The 22,808-nt window shown below is 40.5% G+C and overlaps 1 protein-coding gene and 1 long non-coding RNA gene across 48 annotated transcripts in view; one reads left to right on the plus strand and one right to left on the minus strand.

Annotated features, from left to right (window-relative positions):
• Window positions 1-316: 316 nt before the first annotated feature.
• On the plus strand, window positions 317-3,081 carry LOC127908300 (uncharacterized). The gene is made up of 3 exons (XR_008066748.1): window positions 317-1,837; window positions 2,099-2,267; window positions 2,488-3,081. It is a non-coding gene; the product is annotated as an uncharacterized LOC127908300 (long non-coding RNA).
• Window positions 3,082-3,222: 141 nt separating this feature from the next.
• Window positions 3,223-22,808, minus strand: part of LOC118379446 (heparan sulfate 2-O-sulfotransferase 1-like) — a 118,312-nt gene continuing 98,726 nt past the window's right edge. Inside the window, exons 2-10 of one of the 47 annotated variants that reach the window (XR_008066618.1) lie at window positions 19,008-19,246; window positions 17,569-17,654; window positions 11,263-11,401; window positions 11,007-11,104; window positions 10,301-10,458; window positions 9,060-9,406; window positions 8,493-9,022; window positions 8,371-8,431; window positions 3,223-8,126 (exon numbers count right to left, since the gene is read on the minus strand). Coding sequence is in view for 2 of the 47 variants with exons in the window: in XM_052465999.1 (XP_052321959.1) it covers window positions 9,180-9,406; window positions 10,301-10,458; window positions 11,007-11,104; window positions 11,263-11,401; window positions 17,569-17,654; window positions 19,008-19,246 (947 nt within the window). In the remaining 45 variants the exon portion in view is untranslated. Of the gene's footprint in view, window positions 9,407-10,300; window positions 10,459-11,006; window positions 11,105-11,262; window positions 11,402-17,568; window positions 17,655-19,007; window positions 19,247-22,808 lie in introns of all 47 variants that reach the window. The other 46 variants (XR_008066621.1, XR_008066623.1, XR_008066620.1 and 43 more) reach the window with 46 other exon arrangements.

Consider the following 22,808-nt stretch of genomic DNA (forward strand, 5'->3'; position numbering starts at 1 on the left):
AAGCAGACCGACGAGCTTAGAGAATGAACAGGGGTCGTGTAGTGGTTCAGTGGTTTCTTAGCGCCCTCTAGTGGCGCCAAGACGAAAGTCAACAAAAGGCCTTTTTAAAATGGAACAGTGAAACCATTAAAATCTCAGCACACAGAATCAAATCAACTAACCAGAACAATTGTGGCTATTTACAGAATTCAGATTGATTAAATAAGAGAAGGCTGTCCAAGAAGGATGTTACTCCTATTCATCTGTGACCGTTGAAGGGGTGGGGGGTTATTTTAGCATTTTATAAAACAAAAACAAAGCAGAGTTTGTTATTTTTTATTTTTTTTATTTAAAAGCTAAATAGCAAAAACTGGTAAATCATTATCATTAAATCACACACAAAAACAAACAATCCATCATTAAAAACTCCAAAGTAAAAAATAAAATCAGCAACATAGAAAAACCCCCACAGTGGAAACATTCACTTGGTTTTCCATTCCCCTATTACCCTTCAGAGAACTCATCAGCTGACATCAATACACTGTAGAGAGAGAGAGACAGTGTTTTTAATTGAGAAGCAGTAATTATCCTATTGGATGAGGTTAATGAACACAACCAACACGCCATGTTGCCTACAGCTAAACTGGTAATTGAGTTTCTATTTTCTGAGACGGCTGCTCTGGCTCTCCTTGTGACTGTTCTACTAACCCCCCCCCCACACACACACACACTAACAAATGGCACTCTATTCCTAATGCAGTGCACTACTTACCCATAGGGCCCTGGTCAAAAGTAGTGAACTGTGTAGGGAATAGGGTTCCATAGGGCCCTGGTCAAAAGTAGTGCACTATGCAGGGAATGGGGAGCCATTTGGGATGCAGTCATGTGTTGCTGGCCACACAGTGGGCGTATCAGATTGGTTGGGGCCTCTGTGTTGGACGGGGACTGTTAGATCGTGAAAGGCCTGAGCAGTAGGGACCACAAGCTGGGTGAAGTTAGGTAGTCCCCTAGGTACAGATCTAGGATCAGTTTCCCCCTCCCACAATCCAAAAACCTTAACCATTAGTGTGGAAAATGCTAAACTGACCCAAGATCAGTATCTAGTGACAAATTCACCTTCCATCTATCCCCTGGGGGTGGCACAGACGGTGCAAGAGGTGTCACCAATCTCATCTTCAGGAGACCATCTTACACAGATCATACTGATAATATTCAAGGCCTTTGTTAATAAGAGTCCTATGGTTTGCCTCTTCTATAAACTGTTAAAAAGGTCAGACTTGGTAAGCTTTATTTCCTATGCCATTGGTGTGAATTTATAGGACGGCTACTGTTTCCATAGTGATTATATAAGGCTCTCGTTACAGTTGAGGTCACATTTCCAGTGCAGCATCCTCCCTCGTTACAGTTGTTGTTCTGTCCCATTTCCAGTGCCGCATCCTCCCTCGTTACAGTTGAGGTCACATTTCCAGTGCAGCATCCTCCCTCGTTACAGTTGTTGTTCTGTCCCATTTCCAGTGCAGCATCCTCCCTCGTTACAGTTGTTGTTGTCACATTTCCAGTGCAGCATCCTCCCTCGTTACAGTTGAGGTCCCATTTCCAGTGCAGCATCCTCCCTTGTTACAGTTGTTGTTCTGTCACATTTCCAGTGCAGCATCCTCCCTTGTTACAGTTGTTGTTCTGTCCCATTTCCAGTGCAGCATCCTCCCTTGTTACAGTTGTTGTTCTGTCCCATTTCCAGTGCAGCATCCTCCCTCGTTACAGTTGTTGTTCTGTCACATTTCCAGTGCAGCATCCTCCCTCGTTACAGTTGAGGTCCCATTTCCAGTGCAGCATCCTCCCTCGTTACAGTTGTTGTTCTGTCACATTTCCAGTGCAGCATCCTCCCTCGTTACAGTTGTTGTTCTGTCCCATTTCCAGTGCAGCATCCTCCCTCGTTACAGTTGTTGTTCTGTCCCATTTCCAGTGCCGCATCCTCCCTCGTTACAGTTGAGGTCACATTTCCAGTGCAGCATCCTCCCTCGTTACAGTTGTTGTTCTGTCACATTTCCAGTGCAGCATCCTCCCTCGTTACAGTTGAGGTCACATTTCCAGTGCAGCATCCTCCCTCGTTACAGTTGAGGTCCCATTTCCAGTGCAGCATCCTCCCTCGTTACAGTTGAGGTCCCATTTCCAGTGCAGCATCCTCCCTCGTTACAGTTGCTGTTCTGTCACATTTCCAGTGCAGCATCCTCCCTCGTTACAGTTGAGGTCACATTTCCAGTACAGCATCCTCCCTCGTTACAGTTGTTGTTCTGTCCCATTTCCAGTGCAGCATCCTCCCTCGTTACAGTTGTTGTCACATTTCCAGTGCAGCATCCTCCCTCGTTACAGTTGTTGTTCTGTCCCATTTCCAGTGCAGCATCCTCCCTCATTACAGTTGTTGTTCTGTCACATTTCCAGTGCAGCATCCTTCCTCGTTACAGTTGAGGTCACATTTCCAGTGCAGCATCCTCCCTCGTTACAGTTGAGGTCACATTTCCAGTGCAGCATCCTCCCTCGTTACAGTTGTTGTTCTGTCCCATTTCCAGTGCAGCATCCTCCCTCGTTACAGTTGAGGTCACATTTCCAGTGCAGCATCCTCCCTCGTTACAGTTGAGGTCACATTTCCAGTGCAGCATCCTCCCTTTAAGCTTATGATTTAGACTTATTTGACTGACAGCATCACTTCTACAGCACCACAGAGGAAGAGGCACTGACTGACTGTTATTTACTAGCTAGCTTGCTGTTGGATTTTTAAAAAATCATGATGTCAATCTGTTCAAAACAACAGTAGTAAAAAAATGTTTTTTTAAAGACAACGCCACTTTTTGACCAGGTCTTTTTCTGCACCTGGAGAAACAATAAGACTTCCAGCTTATAGCAAATCCTTGTTGTAAATTCAACAGGAAAGAGTCAATGTAAAAGACAGAAAACATTGAGAAGTATCTCTCAGGTAAGTGAGCTAAAGACAAACATGATGGAAGGCTAGGATGAACTTCTCCCAACACAATGGTTTACAGCAGTATCTCTCAGGTAAGTGAGCTAAAGACAAACATGATGGAAGGCTAGGATGAACTTCTCCCAACACAATGGTTTTTACAGCAGTATATTTGTTTTGTTTTTGTTTTTATTCATGGGATATTGCTCATCAAAACAGGAAAACTTCAACAAAAGGATGTCTTTAATTAACTGAGTGTTTACACTTAAAAACAGAAGACCAGCGGAGACTGTGAAACAGTTCAGTATTTATTTTAAATGTTTTAGGTTGTTTACAATAAGAAATTGATATGAAAAAAAAAAAGTGGTATACTGGCAGAACAGATAATTGCGTCAAATGAATGAGCACAACATTCAGAAAAATAAGTGAAGGGGAAAATGACATCGAATATCAAAGTGGCTTAGGAGTCGTGTATAAAATGCATCCCAAATCGCACCCTATTCCCTATGTAGTGCACTACTTTTTACCAGGGCCCCATAGGGCAGTGGTGAACAGTAGTGTACTAAACAGGGAATAGGGTGTAATTTGGGAAATTAAAATAATGATATGATGAAGGCACTATCAAGCCTCTGATGTGTTTTTCTTCTTAGCGTAGCTCGCTCTTGTAACGTCGTTCGTCTGTTGAATGAAGAGAGTTGGACCGAAACGCAGCGTGTAGGTTACTCATGACTTTAATATATTTTTATAAACCCATGTCACACCCTGGCCAACCCAAACATATAACAAAAACACAAAATACAATGACCAAGGCGTGACAGCTCTCTAACGAGCGTGACCGTGTTACCAAAAAAAAAAATAATAATTCTTAGGCATACACCATGTGACTTGACGGTACGGTGTATGCAACACGGTGGAAGATATACCGTTGCTTATACCAGACCTTTCTGATCTGCAAACACAAAAAGGGTTAGGGCCAAGGGAGAGGGGTGGAGCGCCATTTGGGATAAAAATAATAATAACAGAAGTCTCATTTCTGGTCAACGTTGATCACACACTGTTGAGTCATAGCGACAAACTGCTGCTGCATTCACACACTAAAACGTTGTGCTAAAGACAAGTTCGTTATCCAGACAATTCCAACAAACTGATGAATGAAACACATTTGGAATGTTGTGGTGGTTAAAAAAAAAAATAGTACAGAGCGGAACTTCAGGTCGATAGTACAGAGCGGAACTTCAGGTCGATAGTACAGAGCGGAACTTCAGGTCGATAGTACAGAGCGGAACTTCAGGTCGATAGTACAGAGCGGAACTTCAGGTCGATAGTACAGAGCGGAACTTCAGGTCGATAGTACAGAGCGGAACTTCAGGTCGATAGTACAGAGCGGAACTTCAGGTCGATAGTACAGAGCGGAACTTCAGGTCGATAGTACAGAACGGAACTTCAGGTCGATAGTACAGAACGGAACTTCAGGTCGATAGTACAGAACGGAACTTCAGGTCGATAGTACAGAACGGAACTTCAGGTCGATAGTACAGAACGGAACTTCAGGTCGATAGTACAGAGCGGAACTTCAGGTCGATAGTACAGAGCGGAACTTCAGGTCGATAGTACAGAGCGGAACTTCAGGTCGATAGTACAGAGCGGAACTTCAGGTCGATAGTACAGAGCGGAACTTCAGGTCGATAGTACAGAGCGGAACTTCAGGTCGATAGTACAGAACGGAACTTCAGGTCGATAGTACAGAACGGAACTTCAGGTCGATAGTACAGAACGGAACTTCAGGTCGATAGTACAGAACGGAACTTCAGGTCGATAGTACAGAACGGAACTTCAGGTCGATAGTACAGAACGGAACTTCAGGTCGATAGTACAGAACGGAACTTCAGGTCGATAGTACAGAACGGAGATTTTCATTTGTATTATCATTATTTTTTCATTTTTTTTAATAAAATAATCTTGAGAATTTTTTCTTAGTGGGCTACACATGAACTAGATGTTAAAAGACACACCGAAAAAAGGTACAATGCTCACAGAAGTCTCACCAAACATTTGGTCCAGTACATCAGATATGTAGTGTGTAAATAAACTGTGTACTGTGGTTTCATGTGTTTACTCTGTAAACTGCTAACAGTGGATCTGAAATATACAAATCGTGGACAAAAGTTGTGAGAATGACAAATATTAATTTCCACAAAGTTTGCCGTTTCAGTTGTCTTTAGATATTTTTTTCAGATGTTACTATGGATACTGAAGTATAATTACAGGCATGTCATAAGTGTCAAAGGCTTTTATTGACAATTACATGAAGTTGATGCAAAGAGTTAATATTTGCAGTGTTGACCTTTCTTTTTCAAGACCTCTGCAATCCGCCCTGGCATGCTGTCAATTAACTTCTGGGCCACATCCTGACTGATGGCGGCCCATTCTTGCATAATCAATGCTTGGAGTTTGTCAGAATTTGTGGGTTGGTTGTTTGTCCATCCGTCTCTTGAGGATTGACCACAAGTTCTCAATGGGATTAAGTTTTGGGGAGTTTCCTGGCCATGGACCCAAAATATTGATGTTTTGTTCCCCGAGACACATAGTTATCACTTTTGCCTTATGGCAAGATGCTCCATCATACTGGAAAAGGCATTGTTCGTCACCAAACTGTTCCTGGATGGTTGGGAGAAGTTGCTCTTGGAGGATGTGTTGTTACCATTCTATATTCATCGCTGTGTTCTTAAGCAAAATTGTGAGTGAGCCCACTCCCTTGGCTGAGAAGCAACCCCACACATGAATGGTCTCAGGATGCTTTATTGTTGGCATGTCACAGGACTGATGGTAGCGCTCACCTTGTCTTCTCCAGACAAGCCTTTTTCCGGATGCCCCAAACAATCAGAAAGGGGATTCATCAGAGAAAATGACTTTACCCCAGTCCTCAGCAGTCCAATCCCTGTACCTTTTGCTGAATATCAGTCTGTTACCGATGTTTTTCCTGGAGAGAAGTGGCTTCTTTGCTGCCTTTCTTGACACCGGGCCATCATCCAAAAGTCTTCGTGCAGATGCATCATCCAATCATCCAAAAGTCTTCGTGCAGATGCATCATCCAATCATCCAAAAGTCTTCGTGCAGATGCACTCACACCTGCTTGCTGCCATTCCTGAGCAAGCTCTGTACTGGTGGTGCCCCGATCCCACAGCTGAATCAACTTTAGGAGACGGTCCTGGCGCTTGCTGGACTTTCTTGGGCACCCTGAAGCCTTTTCACAACAATTGAACTGCTCTCCTTGAAGTTCTTGATGATCCGATAAATGGTTGATTTAGGTGCAATATTACTGGCAGCAATATCCTTACCTGTGAAGCCTTTTTTGTGCAAAGCAATGATGACGGCACGTGTTTCCTTGCAGGTAACCATGGTTGACAGAGGGAGAACAATGATTCCAAACACCACCCTCCTTTTGAAGCTTCCAGTCTGTTATTCGGACTCAATCAGTATGACGGAGTGATCTCCAGCCTTGTCCTCGTCAACACTCACACCTGTGTTAACGAGAGAATCACTGACATCACCCTTTTTCACCTACCTCATTCCCATACTGTTTTTATACTGTTTTTATTTATTTACTTTTCTGCTCTTTTGCACACCAATATCACTCCAGTGTTAATCTGCAAAATTGTATTATTCGCCTACCTCCTCATGCCTTTTGCACACATTGTATATAGACTGCCCATTTTTTTCTACTGTGTTATTGACTTGCTAATTGTTTACTCCATGTGTAACTCTGTGTTGTCTGTTCACACTGCTATGCTTTATCTTGGCCAGGTCGCAGTTGCAAATGAGAACTTGTTCTCAACTAGCCTACCTGGTTAAATAAAGGTGAAATAAATAAAAATAAAAATGATGTCAGCTGGTCCTTTTGTGGCAGGGCTGAAATGCAGTGGAAATGTTTTGGGGATTCAGTTCATTTGCATGGCAAAGAGGGACTTTGCAATTAATCTGATCACTCTTAACATTCTGATATGCAAATTGCCATCATACAAACTGAGGCAGCAGAATGAAAATTCATGTGTGTCATTCTCAACTTTTGGCCACGACTGTACACACACACACACAATGTAGATGAACAGCCCTTAACACACCGAGCTGAAGCCACTCGGCATCACACCGAGCTGAAGCCACTCTGCATCACACCGAGCTGAAGCCACGCTTTCCTCCTTGTTAGTACAGTGCCACCCAGCTTAGGCACGAGCCAGCAAACTGTCCTTCTGACACGAGCCTGCATACTGTCCTTCTGGCACGAGCCAGCAAACTGTCCTTCTGGCACGAGCCAGCAAACTGTCCTTCTGGCACGAGCCAGCAAACTGTCCTTCTGGCACGAGCCAGCAAACTGTCCTTCTGGCACGAGCCAGCAAACTGTCCTTCTGGCACGAGCCAGCAAACTGTCCTTCTGGCACGAGCCAGCAAACTGTCCTTCTGGCACGAGCCAGCAAACTGTCCTTCTGGCATGAGCCAGCAAACTGTGTTTTGACCTTCTCATATGTTGTTTTGATTTAATAAAAATAAAAAACGAAAATGTAAAATAGACAAATCTTTTGCTGGACGTCGTCCGATGTGGTTGTGGTTGGGCAGCCATTTTGAGTTGGGGAGCCTGAAGACCACAAGGCAGGTCCCCAGTGGAGGGGGGGCTTATTGACCTCTGACCTGGTCAGATGTTGGATCTTGCTTCAATAACCTGTAGAAGAAGTGATCAGCTACAGAGAAGTACAGGACACCATGTTGGATCTGGCTTCAATAACCTGTAGAAGTGGCCAGCTGCAGAGAAGTACAGGACACCTTCAATAACCTGTAGAAGAGGCCAGCTACAGAGAAGTACAGGACACCATGTTGGATCTTGCTTCAATAACCTGTAGAAGTGGCCAGCTACAGAGAAGTACAGGACACCATGTTGGATCTGGCTTCAATAACCTGTAGAAGTGGCCAGCTACAGAGAAGTACAGGACACCATGTTGGATCTGGCTTAAATAACCTGTAGAAGTGGCCAGCTACAGAGCAGTACAGGACACCATGTTGGATCTTGCTTCAATAACCTGTAGAAGTGGCCAGCTGCAGAGAAGTACAGGACACCATGTTCGATCTGGCTTCAATAACCTGTAGAAGTGGCCAGCTACAGAGCAGTACAGGACACCATGTTCGATCTGGCTTCAATAACCTGTAGAAGTGGCCAGCTGCAGAGAAGTACAGGACACCATGTTCGATCTGGCTTCAATAACCTGTAGAAGTGGCCAGCTACAGAGCAGTACAGGACACCATGTTCGATCTGGCTTCAATAACCTGTAGAAGTGGCCAGCTACAGAGAAGTACAGGACACCATGTTGGATCTGGCTTCAATAACCTGTAGAAGTGGCCAGCTACAGAGAAGTACAGGACACCATGTTAGATCTGGCTTAAATAACCTGTAGAAGTGGCCAGCTACAGAGAAGTACAGGACACCATGTTGGATCTGGCTTCAATAACCTGTAGAAGTGGCCAGCTACAGAGAAGTACAGGACACCATGTTCGATCTGGCTTAAATAACCTGTAGAAGTGGCCAGCTGCAGAGAAGTACAGGACACCATGTTCGATCTGGCTTAAATAACCTGTAGAAGTGGCCAGCTGCAGAGAAGTACAGGACACCATGTTGGATTTGAGACCTGTTCAAATACCTTGCAGAAGTCAACAACTACAGTGAAGAACAAGGAACCAATGAAACCAGCACAGTATCCCCTTTCCCCCCAGACACAGTACAGCTACACAGAAGGTCCCCATCCACACGCCAGACACAGTACAGCTACACAGTAGGTCCCCATCCACACATCAGACACAGTTATTGTTATGACGGCATTCTGTAACGTGTGTAACAGGGTGAATAATGGTCAGGCTCTGAAGTCTGAACTAGCACAGAGAGTAGTGTATGACCTCATCAACATCGCCCTGGCCTGATGTTAACCCAGACCTCATCAACATCCCCCCTGGCCTGATGTTAACCCAGACCTCATCAACATCCCCCTGGCCTGATGTTAACCCAGACCTCATCAACATCCCCCCTGGCCTGATGTTAACCCAGACCTCATCAACATCCCCCTGGCCTGATGTTAACCCAGACCTCGTCAACACATCAACATCCCCTGGCCTGATAACACAGACCTCATCAACATCCCCCTGGCCTGATGTTAACCCAGACCTCATCACCATCCACCTGGCCTGATGTTAACCCAGTTCCACCCTAGTTCACTTTGGGGTAGATTTTCTCATAGAAGAAGTTCTGTGCCAGCAGGTAGAGTTCCCCGTCCTTCTCCCGGACGGCGTGGGCTCGGACAAACTGGAACTGCTCCTGGGCAAACTCGTAGAACTCGTTCTCCATCTTCCAGATGTCGGACTGCTGCAGCTTGGCGATGGACTCCTTGGTGGGTGGCTTCTTCTCTGTAGTCTTACGCAGGTGGGACTTCTTACCTGGGAGCACACGGGAACAGGAGAGGATCGGTTAGGGTCTACAGTGGTTTGTCCTTAAAAAGTTGCAGCGTATTGCAGCCGCACAGTACTTGTTTATTTTGATTCAAAGCCATGAATGAGTGAGTCACTCAGCTTTATATGACTGTGCCATCAATTTGACATATATATATATATATATATAACGACATTTGGAGATTATTCAGATTACAAAATCGCTGACTTCTTTTTTTGAAAATTAAATAAAAGGCCAAAACATTTTTTCTGTTTTTAGAGAGAGAGAAACGGTATTGAACCAGCATCTGTAGCAACACAGCTTGTACTGTCTTAGATCGCTGCAGTGTCTTAGGCGCTGTACAACGTGACTGGTCGGGAGTGGCCTACAGTACTACAGTAAGAGCAAAACAATCCTAACAAAATAAAATGTATTTATTTATTAAGTAATACTGAAGTCGTGCACAATTATCAGTTTCTATTGAGGTTTATGTCACCCATTCATTGTCAGTTAGAGACACAGTAGGAGCCAAAAGCATAATCAGTACTCTAACTCCCCCTTGTGGTGGTCTGAAGCAATGAAGTAGTGACGCAGGGTACCGTACTAAACCACAAATTACCTCTAAGTACCACAGCATAATTGCAAAAACTTTTAGTGGAGCAACCACTGTATCTATCCAACAGGCTACTCCTTCACTTGGTCTGCCCAAGTGCCCTAAATATAGTAGGTTATTCTGCCCAAGTGTACTAAATGCTGTTACCAGGAAAAGAGCAGAGTGGGCTGCAGACCAGGGTCGGTCAGAAGGACATGGTGCCACAGAGACAAGGCTAGAACACTGACAGGGTTTTATCTGCTGATGCTAAGTGAGAGGAACCAGGATACATGATGTGCCAGTACAGTACCTGTTTTGTAGAGGCCTGTGGCACCCTTGAAGAAGCGGGGCAGAGCTGCCTCCAGCATCATGATAAAGTCCTCCAGCTCCTCTGTCACCCCGACTAGTAGATATTCATTCAGCAGGTTATACTTGGCCTGATCCAGGGCCCACCTGCTGCCTACATTCCTATAGTACATATACACACAACATACAGTTCACACCATGGTAATTACATATAGGAAACTCATTTAATAAGATATATCTGTGGTTTACACACTGTTTAACGACAACAAATGACTTAATTATTACGTTATCAATGTGTTCTGATTATTAACACATTGACCATAGTCCCCTAGGCCCCAGCCGGTGCAATGGGGATGAGTGGGTCAGCGCTGGCAGCCATGTTGGCTCCCACCCAGCGCTGGCAGCCATGTTGGCTCCCACCCAGCGCTGGCAGCCATGTTGGCTCCCACCCAGCGCTGGCAGCCATGTTGGCTCCCACCCACCACTGGCAGCCATGTTGGCTCCCACCCAGCACTGGCAGCCATGTTGACTGCCACCCAGCACTGGCAGCCATGTTGACTGCCACCCAGCACTGGCAGCCATGTTGACTGCCACCCAGCACTGGCAGCCATGTTGACTCCCACCCAACACTGGCAGCCATGTTGACTCCCACCCAGCACTGGCAGCCATGTTGACTCCCACCCACCACTGGAAGCCATGTTGGTACCCACCAGCACTCTGAGTAGTGTCCGCAGAAGAACGGGATCTGGAGCCAAAGCTTCTCAGAGGCACAGTCAGAACCACCTGCTGACACACACTCATCAAAGGTCTAACACACACACACACACACACACACACACACACACACACACACACACACCAGAAATAGAGCTTCATATACACTCACTAGGGCGATAAGACATTTTAAAACACCATTGAAAACCAGTATGTTACTGTGTAATTATTTGTATACGTATACTACAATACCTTTTTGTCACCTTGTTTTCTCCGTCGGAGGCCAGGCCTGTAGTCATCTCCAAACCTCAGGAAGTAGTAGTACGATACGAGGCGTTGGATGGGGTCCCGGACCACGTTGATGTAAACAGGTTTACCTCTCACCCCATACCTATCAGAGGGAAAATAGTTAGGAGAATACCTGTACCTCATCACAATAGTTAGGAGAATACCTGTACCTAATCACAATAGTTAGGACAATACCTGTACCTAATCACAATAGTTAGGAGAATACCTGTACCTAATCACAATAGTTAGGAGAATACCTGTACCTAATCACAATAGTTAGGAGAATACCTGTACCTAATCACAATAGTTAGGACAATACCTGTACCTAATCACAATAGTTAGGACAATACCTGTACCTAATCACAATAGTTAGGAGAATACCTGTACCTAATCACAATAGTTAGGAGAATACCTGTACCTAATCACAATAGTTAGGAGAATACCTGTACCTAATCACAATAGTTAGGACAATACCTGTACCTAATCACAATAGTTAGGACAATACCTGTACCTAATCACAATAGTTAGGACAATACCTGTACCTAATCACAATAGTTAGGACAATACCTGTACCTAATCACAATAGTTAGGACAATACCTGTACCTAATCACAATAGTTAGGACAATACCTGTACCTAATCACAATAGTTAGGAGAATACCTGTACCTAATCACAATAGTTAGGAGAATACCTGTACCTAATCACAATAGTTAGGAGAATACCTGTACCTAATCACAATAGTTAGGACAATACCTGTACCTAATCACAATAGTTAGGAGAATACCTGTACCTAATCACAATAGTTAGGAGAATACCTGTACCTAATCACAATAGTTAGGAGAATACCTGTACCTAATCACAATAGTTAGGAGAATACCTGTACCTAATCACAATAGTTAGGAATATACCTGAATATACAGTGCATTCGGAAAGTAATAAGATCCCTACACTTTTCCCTCATTTTGTTACGTTACAGCATTACTTTAAAAATGATTAAATCGTTTTTCCCCCCTCATCAATCTACACACAATACTCCATAATGACAAAGCAAATGAAATGTTTGAAAATGTATTAAAAATAAAACTGAAATATGACATTCCCATAAGTATTCAGACCCTGTACTCAGTACTTTGTTGAAGCACCTTTGGCAGCGATAAAAGCCTGAAGTCTTCTTTGGTATGACGATGCAAGCTTGGCACACCTGTATTTGGGGAGTTTCTCCCATTCTTCTCTGCAGATCCTCTGAAACTCTGTCAGGTTGGATGAGGAATGTCGCTGCACAGCTGTTTTCTCCAGAGATGTTCAATCAGATTCAAGTCCGGGCTCTGACTAGGTCACTCAAGGATATTCAGAGACTTGTCCCGAAGCCACTCCTGCATCGTCTTGGCTGTGTGCTTAGGGTCGTTGTTCTGTTAGAAGGTGAATCTTCGCCCCCAGTCTGAGGTCCTGAGTGCTCTGGAGCAGGTTTTCATCAAGGATCTCTCTGTATTTTGCTCTGTTCATCTTTCCCTCAATCCTGACTAGTCTCCCAGTCCCTGCTGCTGAAAAACATCTCCAAAACATGATGCTGCCACCACCATGCTTCACCGTAGGGATGGTGCCAGGTTTCCTCCAGGCGTGACGCTTGGCATTATGGCCAAAGAGTTCAATCTTGGTTTCATCAGACCAGAGAATCTTGTCTCTCACGGTCTGAGAGTCTTTAGGTGCCTTTTAGCAAACTCCAAGCGGGCTGTCATGCGCCTTTTACTGAGTAGTTGCTTCCGTCTGGCCACTCTACCACAAAGGCCTGATTGGTGGAGTGCTGCAGAGATGGTTGTCCTTCTGGAAGGTTCTCCCATCCCCACAGAGGAACTCTATCAGAGTGACCATCGGGTTCTTGGTCACCTCTCTGATCAAGGTCACTCTGTAAATAAGGTCTGTTTATATTTTATAACTTCAAAACATTCTAAAAACCTGTTTCCGCTTTGTCATTGTGGGGTAATGCGTGTAGACGGATGAGCATTTTATTTGATAAATGTTAGAATAAGGCTAACAAGATGTGGAAATACTTTCCGAATGCGTTGTACCTAATCACAATAGTTAGGACTAAAACACCACAGTTCAAAAGTTTGGAGTTACTTAAAAATGTCACATTTTTTGGTCCATTAAAACAACATAAAATTGAACAGAAATACAATGTAGACATTGTTAATGTTGTAAATGACAATTGTAGCTGGAAACGGCTGATTTTTTTGATGGAATATCTACATAGGCCCATTATCAGCAAACATCACTCCTGTGTTCCAATGGCACGTTGTGTTAGCTAATACAAGTTAGGGGAACGCCTAATGACAACAGTTAGGGGAACGCCTAATGACAACACCTAATGACAACAGTTAGGGTAACGTCTAATGTCAACAGTTAGGGGAACGCCTAATGACAACAGTTAGGGGAACGTCTAATGTCAACAGTTAGGGGAACGCCTAATGACAACAGTTAGGGTAACGCCTAATGACAACAGTTAGGGTAACGCCTAATGACAACAGTTAGGGTAACGCCTAATGACAACAGTTAGGGGAACGCCTAATGACAACAGTTAGGGAACGCCTAATGACAACAGTTAGGGGAACGCCTAATGACAACAGTTAGGGAACGCCTAATGACAACAGTTAGGGGAACGCCTAATGACAACAGTTAGGGAACGCCTAATGACAACAGTTAGGGAACGCCTAATGACAACAGTTAGGGGAACGCCTAATGACAACAGTTAGGGAACGCCTAATGACAACAGTTAGGGAACGCCTAATGACAACAGTTAGGGAACGCCTAATGACAACAGTTAGGGGAACGCCTAATGACAACAGTTAGGGAACGCCTAATGACAACAGTTAGGTAACGCCTAATCACAACAGTTAGGGTAACGCCTAATGACAACAGTTAGGGAACGCCTAATGTCAACAGTTAGGGGAACGCCTAATGTCAACAGTTAGGGAACGCCTAATCACAACAGTTAGGGGAACGCCTAATGACAACAGTTAGGGTAACGCCTAATGACAACAGTTAGGGTAAAGCCTAATGACAACAGTTAGGGAACGCCTAATGAAAAACAGTTAGGGAACGCCTAATGTCAACACCTAATGACAACAGTTAGGGGAACGCCTAATGACAACAGTTAGGGGAACGCCTAATGACAACACCTAATGACAACAGTTAGGGAACGCCTAATGACAACAGTTAGGGGAACGCCTAATGACAACAGTTAGGGAACGCCTAATGACAACAGTTAGGGAACGCCTAATGACAACAGTTAGGGAACGCCTAATGACAACAGTTAGGGAACGCCTAATGTCAACAGTTAGGGAACGCCTAATGACAACACCTAATGACAACAGTTAGGGGAACGCCTAATGACAACAGTTAGGGAACGCCTAATGACAACAGTTAGGGTAACACCTAATGTCAACAGTTAGGGGAACGCCTAATGTCAACAGTTAGGGAACGCCTAATGTCAACAGTTAGGGGAACGCCTAATGACAACAGTTAGGGAACGCCTAATGACAACAGTTAGGGAACGCCTAATGACAACAGTTAGGGGAACGCCTAATGTCAACAGTTAGGGAACGCCTAATGTCAACAGTTAGGGAACGCCTAATGACAACAGTTAGGGAACGCCTAATGACAACAGTTAGGGAACGCCTAATGACAACAGTTAGGGAACGCCTAATGACAACAGTTAGGGAACGCCTAATGACAACAGTTAGGGAACGCCTAATGTCAACAGTTAGGGAACGCCTAATGACAACAGTTAGGGGAACGCCTAATGACAACAGTTAGGGGAACGCCTAATGACAACAGTTAGGGGAACGCCTAATGACAACAGTTAGGGGAACGCCTAATGACAACAGTTAGGGGAACGCCTAATGACAACAGTTAGGGGAACGCCTAATGACAACAGTTAGGGTAACGCCTAATGACAACAGTTAGGGTAACGCCTAATGACAACAGTTAGGGGAACACCTAATCACAACAGTTAGGGGAACACCTAATGTCAACAGTTAGGGGAACGCCTAATGACAACAGTTAGGGGAACGCCTAATGACAACAGTTAGGGGAACGCCTAATGTCAACAGTTAGGGGAACGCCTAATGACAACAGTTAGGGGAACGCCTAATGACAACAGTTAGGGGAACGCCTAATGTCAACAGTTAGGGGAACGCCTAATGACAACAGTTAGGGGAACGCCTAATGACAACAGTTAGGGGAACGCCTAATGACAACAGTTAGGGAACGCCTAATCACAACAGTTAGGGTAACGCCTAATGACAACAGTTAGGGTAACGCCTAATGACAACAGTTAGGGTAACGCCTAATCACAACAGTTAGGGAACGCCTAATGACAACAGTTAGGGAACGCCTAATGACAACAGTTAGGGAACGCCTAATGACAACAGTTAGGGAACGCCTAATGACAACAGTTAGGGAACGCCTAATGACAACAGTTAGGGAACGCCTAATGACAACAGTTAGGGAACGCCTAATGACAACACCTAATGACAACAGTTAGGGGAACGCCTAATGACAACAGTTAGGGGAACGCCTAATGACAACAGTTAGGGGAACGCCTAATGACAACAGTTAGGGGAACGCCTAATGACAACAGTTAGGGTAACGCCTAATGACAACAGTTAGGGAACGCCTAATGACAACAGTTAGGGTAACGCCTAATGACAACAGTTAGGGTAACGCCTAATGACAACAGTTAGGGGAACGCCTAATGACAACAGTTAGGGTAACGCCTAATGACAACAGTTAGGGGAACGCCTAATGACAACAGTTAGGGGAACGCCTAATGACAACAGTTAGGGGAACGCCTAATGACAACAGTTAGGGTAACGCCTAATGACAACAGTTAGGGAACGCCTAATGACAACAGTTAGGGGAACGCCTAATGACAACAGTTAGGGAACGCCTAATGACAACAGTTAGGGGAACGCCTAATGACAACAGTTAGGGGAACGCCTAATGACAACAGTTAGGGGAACGCCTAATGACAACAGTTAGGGGAACGCCTAATGACAACAGTTAGGGGAACGCCTAATGACAACAGTTAGGGGAACGCCTAATGACAACAGTTAGGGGAACGCCTAATGACAACAGTTAGGGGAACGCCTAATGACAACAGTTAGGGGAACGCCTAATGACAACAGTTAGGGGAACGCCTAATGACAACAGTTAGGGGAACGCCTAATGACAACAGTTAGGGAACGCCTAATGACAACAGTTAGGGTAACGCCTAATGACAACAGTTAGGGAACGCCTAATGACAACAGTTAGGGGAACGCCTAATGACAACAGTTAGGGGAACGCCTAATGACAACAGTTAGGGGAACGCCTAATGACAACAGTTAGGGGAACGCCTAATGACAACAGTTAGGGGAACGCCTAATGACAACAGTTAGGGAACGCCTAATGACAACAGTTAGGGAACGCCTAATGACAACAGTTAGGGTAACGCCTAATGACAACACCTAATGACAACAGTTAGGGGAACGCCTAATGACAACAGTTAGGGAACGCCTAATGACAACAGTTAGGGGAACGCCTAATGACAACAGTTAGGGTAACGCCTAATGACAACAGTTAGGGAACGCCTAATGACAACAGTTAGGGGAACGCCTAATGACAACAGTTAGGGGAACGCCTAATGACAACAGTTAGGGGAACGCCTAATGACAACAGTTAGGGGAACGCCTAATGACAACAGTTAGGGAACGCCTAATGACAACAGTTAGGGGAACGCCTAATGACAACAGTTAGGGGAACGCCTAATGACAACAGTTAGGGGAACGCCTAATGACAACACCTAATGACAACAGTTAGGGGAACGCCTAATGACAACAGTTAGGGGAACGCCTAATGACAACAGTTAGGGGAACGCCTAATGACAACAGTTAGGGGAACGCCTAATCACAACAGGTAGAAGTGAACTGCTAAAAGAATAGCTGAACATCTTTGGAGCTTTTGATTCACGCCCAATGCATTTCACAAATACAGGACAAGTTCCACTTTCAGCCACATGGTGGCAGCAGACGTTTTGAGAAAATGAAGAGCAAAGATGAATCCCACAGTAGGAGAAGTATACAAGAGATGAGTTAAAAAAAAAAAATCTACATCAATAACTAAATAAATAAAAGCACCAAGTCAAGACCTTCTTCATGTGTCATATATAAAATGTGTTTGTTTACTCATATCGATATCGTTTAAAGTAAAGAATGTTGTGGAGAGTTTTACTTGGAGAAGTCGAGGAAAGCCACATGTCCGTGGTAGAACCCAGGCTTCATCGCTCTCCAGGAAGTCACGTTGCGGACAAAGCGCACCTGGAAGCACAAATCAACAGTCCTAATCACACAAGCTGTTATCCATGTCGTCTATGCATGTCTGACACAGACACGATGACAAGTACATTAGAGTGGCAGGGTAGCCTAGTGGTTTGGAGCATTGGGACTTTTAACTGAAAAGGTTGTACGATTGAATCCCCCGAGCTGACAAGGTGAAAATCTGTCGTTCTGCCCCCTGAACAAGGCAGTTAACCCACTGTTCCTAGGCCGTCATTGTGAATAACAATTTGTTCTTAACTGACTTGCAGAGTTAAATAAAAAGGTTAATAAAATACAAATAAAAAACAAAACAACTTCCTTCCTGTCCCCATTAACATCTTCTTCTTCTTCAAACTGAAAGGTTCTTAACGTTCCCATTTTCCTATTTCTTATTTTGGGCTAACACTCTTATCCAAACAGATAAGTTTAAAAAGAACATCAAAGATCGAATTGGATTTATGTGCAATCTACACTACAGTCCCTTGTGGCTACGAGTTTGTCTCATCTATCTAGGTGACATTTAACAATGCTCAGATTCTCCCCACCCATGTAGTATCGTCTGCACAGGGAAGAGACCGCTGTGAGAACAGACAGGTTATTACCTTGGCAGAGCAGAGGACTGAACTAACACCATCACGGCTCTAGCCAGAGGCTCCCAGGCATTCCTTCTGCTCGTTCTCCGTGTTCTCAACAGGAGTCACAGTGACAGTCAGGAATACAAATGCACACAGCCAGACTAAACACGTCAGGGCTGTGGAGGACACAGCCAGACCAGACTAAACACTGTGGAGGACACAGCCAGACCAGACTAGACACTGTGGAGGACACAGCCAGACCAGACTAAACACGTCAGGGCTGTGGAGTCAGGGCTGTGGAGGACACAGCCAGACCAGACTAAACACTGTGGAGGACACAGCCAGACCAGACTAAACATGTCAGGGATGTGGAGTCAGGGCTGTGGAGGACACAGCCAGACCAGACTAAACACGTCAGGGCTGTGGAGGACACAGCCAGACCAGACTAAACACTGTGGAGGACTAAACACTGTGGAGGACCCAGCCAGACTGTTTCTCTGACCAGATGCTTGATGAGGCAATACAAGGGTCAATAAGTGCAGGAGGGCTAAGGAGACAGATTTGTATTCAAGTTTCCCCAACAAATCCTTAAATTAGTACTGTCGTGGCTCCTAGAAAATTATCTTTTTGAAATTTATTCAAAAAGACATTTGTGAAGTACATGCCGAATTCTTTCCACATCACTCTTACTTATTAACACCTCCGGTTTCTAAATGCTGGTGGGTGCGTCTCGTTGTAGGACTGTTTATAAAGTGGCAGGTGTCAGCCATGTTCTCACCTGGTCTTGTAAGGACATGACAGGATTGTTCTTGGTGGTGTTGATGTGCAAAACGTGGAAGTGGTTCTTTCCACAAAGGTCGTAGGCGATGTTGGTGAACGACGTGCTCGCCGTCTTGGGCACCCTGTTATATATGATAACCACGTCCTCTGCCTCAGCCAGCGGCGGCGTGTCCCGTACGCCATCTTGGGTGTGGCGCTGCTCCACGTCCCTCACCTCGTGTCTGGCGATGGTACGCTCTTATAGGAGGGAGACAAGAGGAAGGTCAAGGTTCACGCTCAGAAAATATTTATTGTGCCAACATTAGGCAACAATGGTCGCTGGCAATGATCTGGTTTCACAATAAATAAGGGCTTCTGGGGGAATAAATTATGAAGACAGAGCGTACTGCTGGATAGACTGGAGTGTCACAGTGTACCAGCAGAGGGAGCAGGGGAGGCCTCAGGACGTGGACACAATAGCCTTCCATCTTCTATGACAAGTGCCTCCAGATAAGCAGGCGATAGTCAATTACTTGGCCCAGTGTTTTTCACTGAAGGTGTGATCTTATATAGTTATATTTTAAGACATATTATACTATTTGATTATAACATATTATTTTAACACATATTATTACATATTTCTTACAATACATATTATTATTTATCTACATATATTACTTATTTATCACATATATTATTTATTAATACTATCATTATTATTTATGCACATTATATTATATTATTTATACATTAATATTATTATTATACACATATTATATTTATTATTATACATGCATTCACATACATTTATCACACATACATATTTATTACATACTTATTATTACATATTATTATTACATGTCATTATTACACACATTTATCACATATACATTTATCAACACTACATATTACATTATCATCACATATTATTTACCACATTATTATTACTTGATCGAGACATTATTATTCATATATATAATATGCTACATATTACAATGCATACATTTACATACATTACACATTATTTATTGACACATATTAATATTTTACACATACATATTTTATCACACATTACTTACTACATATTACTTATTACATATCACATTTACTATTATATAATATTACTATTATAATCATATTTACACATATTATTACATTACACACTATTTACACATCACACATTATTATTACATTATTACTTACATACATTTACACATATTATTATTATCATATTAATATTATTTACATACTTATATACACATTACCTATTATTGCCTAACATTACTACACATATACGCTATTTACTTACATGCTTATTTACACATACTATTTTACACTTATTACTTATTCACATTATTATTATTACTTACACATATTTACATACGTCATATTATTTTACTTATTTACACATATATTTATTTCACATTATTACTACATATTATTTTATCATACATATTATTTACTATTTTACACATTATTTTTATTTACACATATTATTACTCATATTATTATTATTATTTATTATTATTTTCTTAAAATGACATATTTATTATTAAACGACGGCATATTATTTATTATTACATATTTACATATTATTTATTAACATTATTTATATTACATATTTTTAATACATATTATTATTTACTATATTATTATTTATATTATTAACATTATTATTATTATTTACATATTATTTATTACATACATATTATATATTATTTATTTACATATTATTTTATTACATACATTATTATACATTATTACTATTATTATTTACACATTATTTATTTACTACACATTATTTACACATATTATTATTACTTTACATATTATTTTATCACATATTATTTACTATTATTATTTACACATTACATTTATTTACACATTATTTACATACATTATATTACTATTTATCACACATATTATTATTTACATTATTATTTATACTATATTTTACATATTATTTACATATTACATTTACACATTTATTTTATACACATATTACATATTATTTACTACATATTACATATCACATATTTTTACACATTATTATTATTTACACATTAAACGTACTATTTTATTTTTAATATTATTATTATTATTTCGTCAATAAAACCATTTTACATATTTACATACAAATGCATACATATTATTATTATTATTATTATTATTATTTATTATTAATAACACATATACGACATATATTAAACATTATTATTATTATTATTATTATTATTATTATTATTATTATTATTATTATTATTATTATTTATTAATATTTTAAACGTAAACATAGAACCAATTTATTTTTATTTTTACATATATACATACGATGATATTATTATTTACATATTAAAAATGACATATTATTATTATTATGACATGTTCCATTATTATTATTATTATGTTATTATTAATAAACATATTAAACATTAATAAAGAAGTATTATTATTATATTATTATTATTTACATATTATTAAACATTAAATATTATTATTTTTTATTTTTATTACATGCACATCACATATTATTATTATTATTATTATTATTATTATTATTATTATATTATTATTATTATTATTATTATTATTATTATTATTATTATTATTTATTATTATTATTATATTATTATTATTATTATTATTATTATTATTTAATATTATTATTAAGACATATTATTTTATTACAATATTATTATTATTATTTACAAGAAAGGGCAACCAGTGAAGAACAAACACCATTGTAAATACAATTATTATTTTAAATTGAATTGAGAGAGGGTGATAGAGAGAGAGAGGGTGAGAGAGAGAGAGATAGGGTGATAGAGAGGTCGCCATCAGCATTAATATTACATTATTTATTATATTATTATTACATATTATTATCAGCATACTATTATTATTATTCACTATTTTTTTTACCACTGCCATGATGTTCGTATATTTTTCATTGGTCTACATATTTTGACATTTCATCACACACATTGTTCATATTATTTTTAATATTTTTACATTATTATTATTAATATTATTAATATTATTATTATTATTACAACCAAAAATTTATTTTTATTTTTATTATTATTATTATTATTTATTAATAATTATTTACTATTATTATTATTATTATATTATTATTAATAAACCAACATTAATCAAAATTTATTTTTATTTCTTATTATTATTATTATTAATAATATTACCTATTTTACACACATATTAATATTAATGTATCTATTATTATTATTATTACATATTTAATACACAACACATAAAATGACACATAATAACACATACATATTAATATTATTATTATTAATATTATTATTATTATTAAACTAAATTATTTTTATTTTTAATACACATTTAATAATATACTCCATTATTATTAAAATTTATTAATATTATTTATTATTATTTATTACACATATTATTACATATTATTTACACATTTATTTACACTTATCATTATTATTATTATTTTTAAATGACTATGATATTAAAAACATACAAAAACATTGACATATTTTTCTTTAAAACATATTATTTATTTACTATTATTAATATTATATACCAAAATGAGATATTATCGACCAAAAAATGAGATACCAAAATTTTTATGACATATTTATTTAAAAATGATACAAATGATGATTATTTAAAATGATTTTACCAAATGATAGATATTTACGTTACGGAGATAGCTATAGCCAAATGACATTATTTATTATTGTCCAAAATGACATATTTTTAACAGAGAGAGATATAGGAGGGAGAAAGAGGGATATTTTTTAAAGAGAGAGAGGGAGAGAGACATATT

Source organism: Oncorhynchus keta, chromosome 1 (genome assembly GCF_023373465.1).
Source record: "Oncorhynchus keta strain PuntledgeMale-10-30-2019 chromosome 1, Oket_V2, whole genome shotgun sequence".
Taxonomy (NCBI): Eukaryota; Metazoa; Chordata; class Actinopteri; order Salmoniformes; family Salmonidae; genus Oncorhynchus; species Oncorhynchus keta.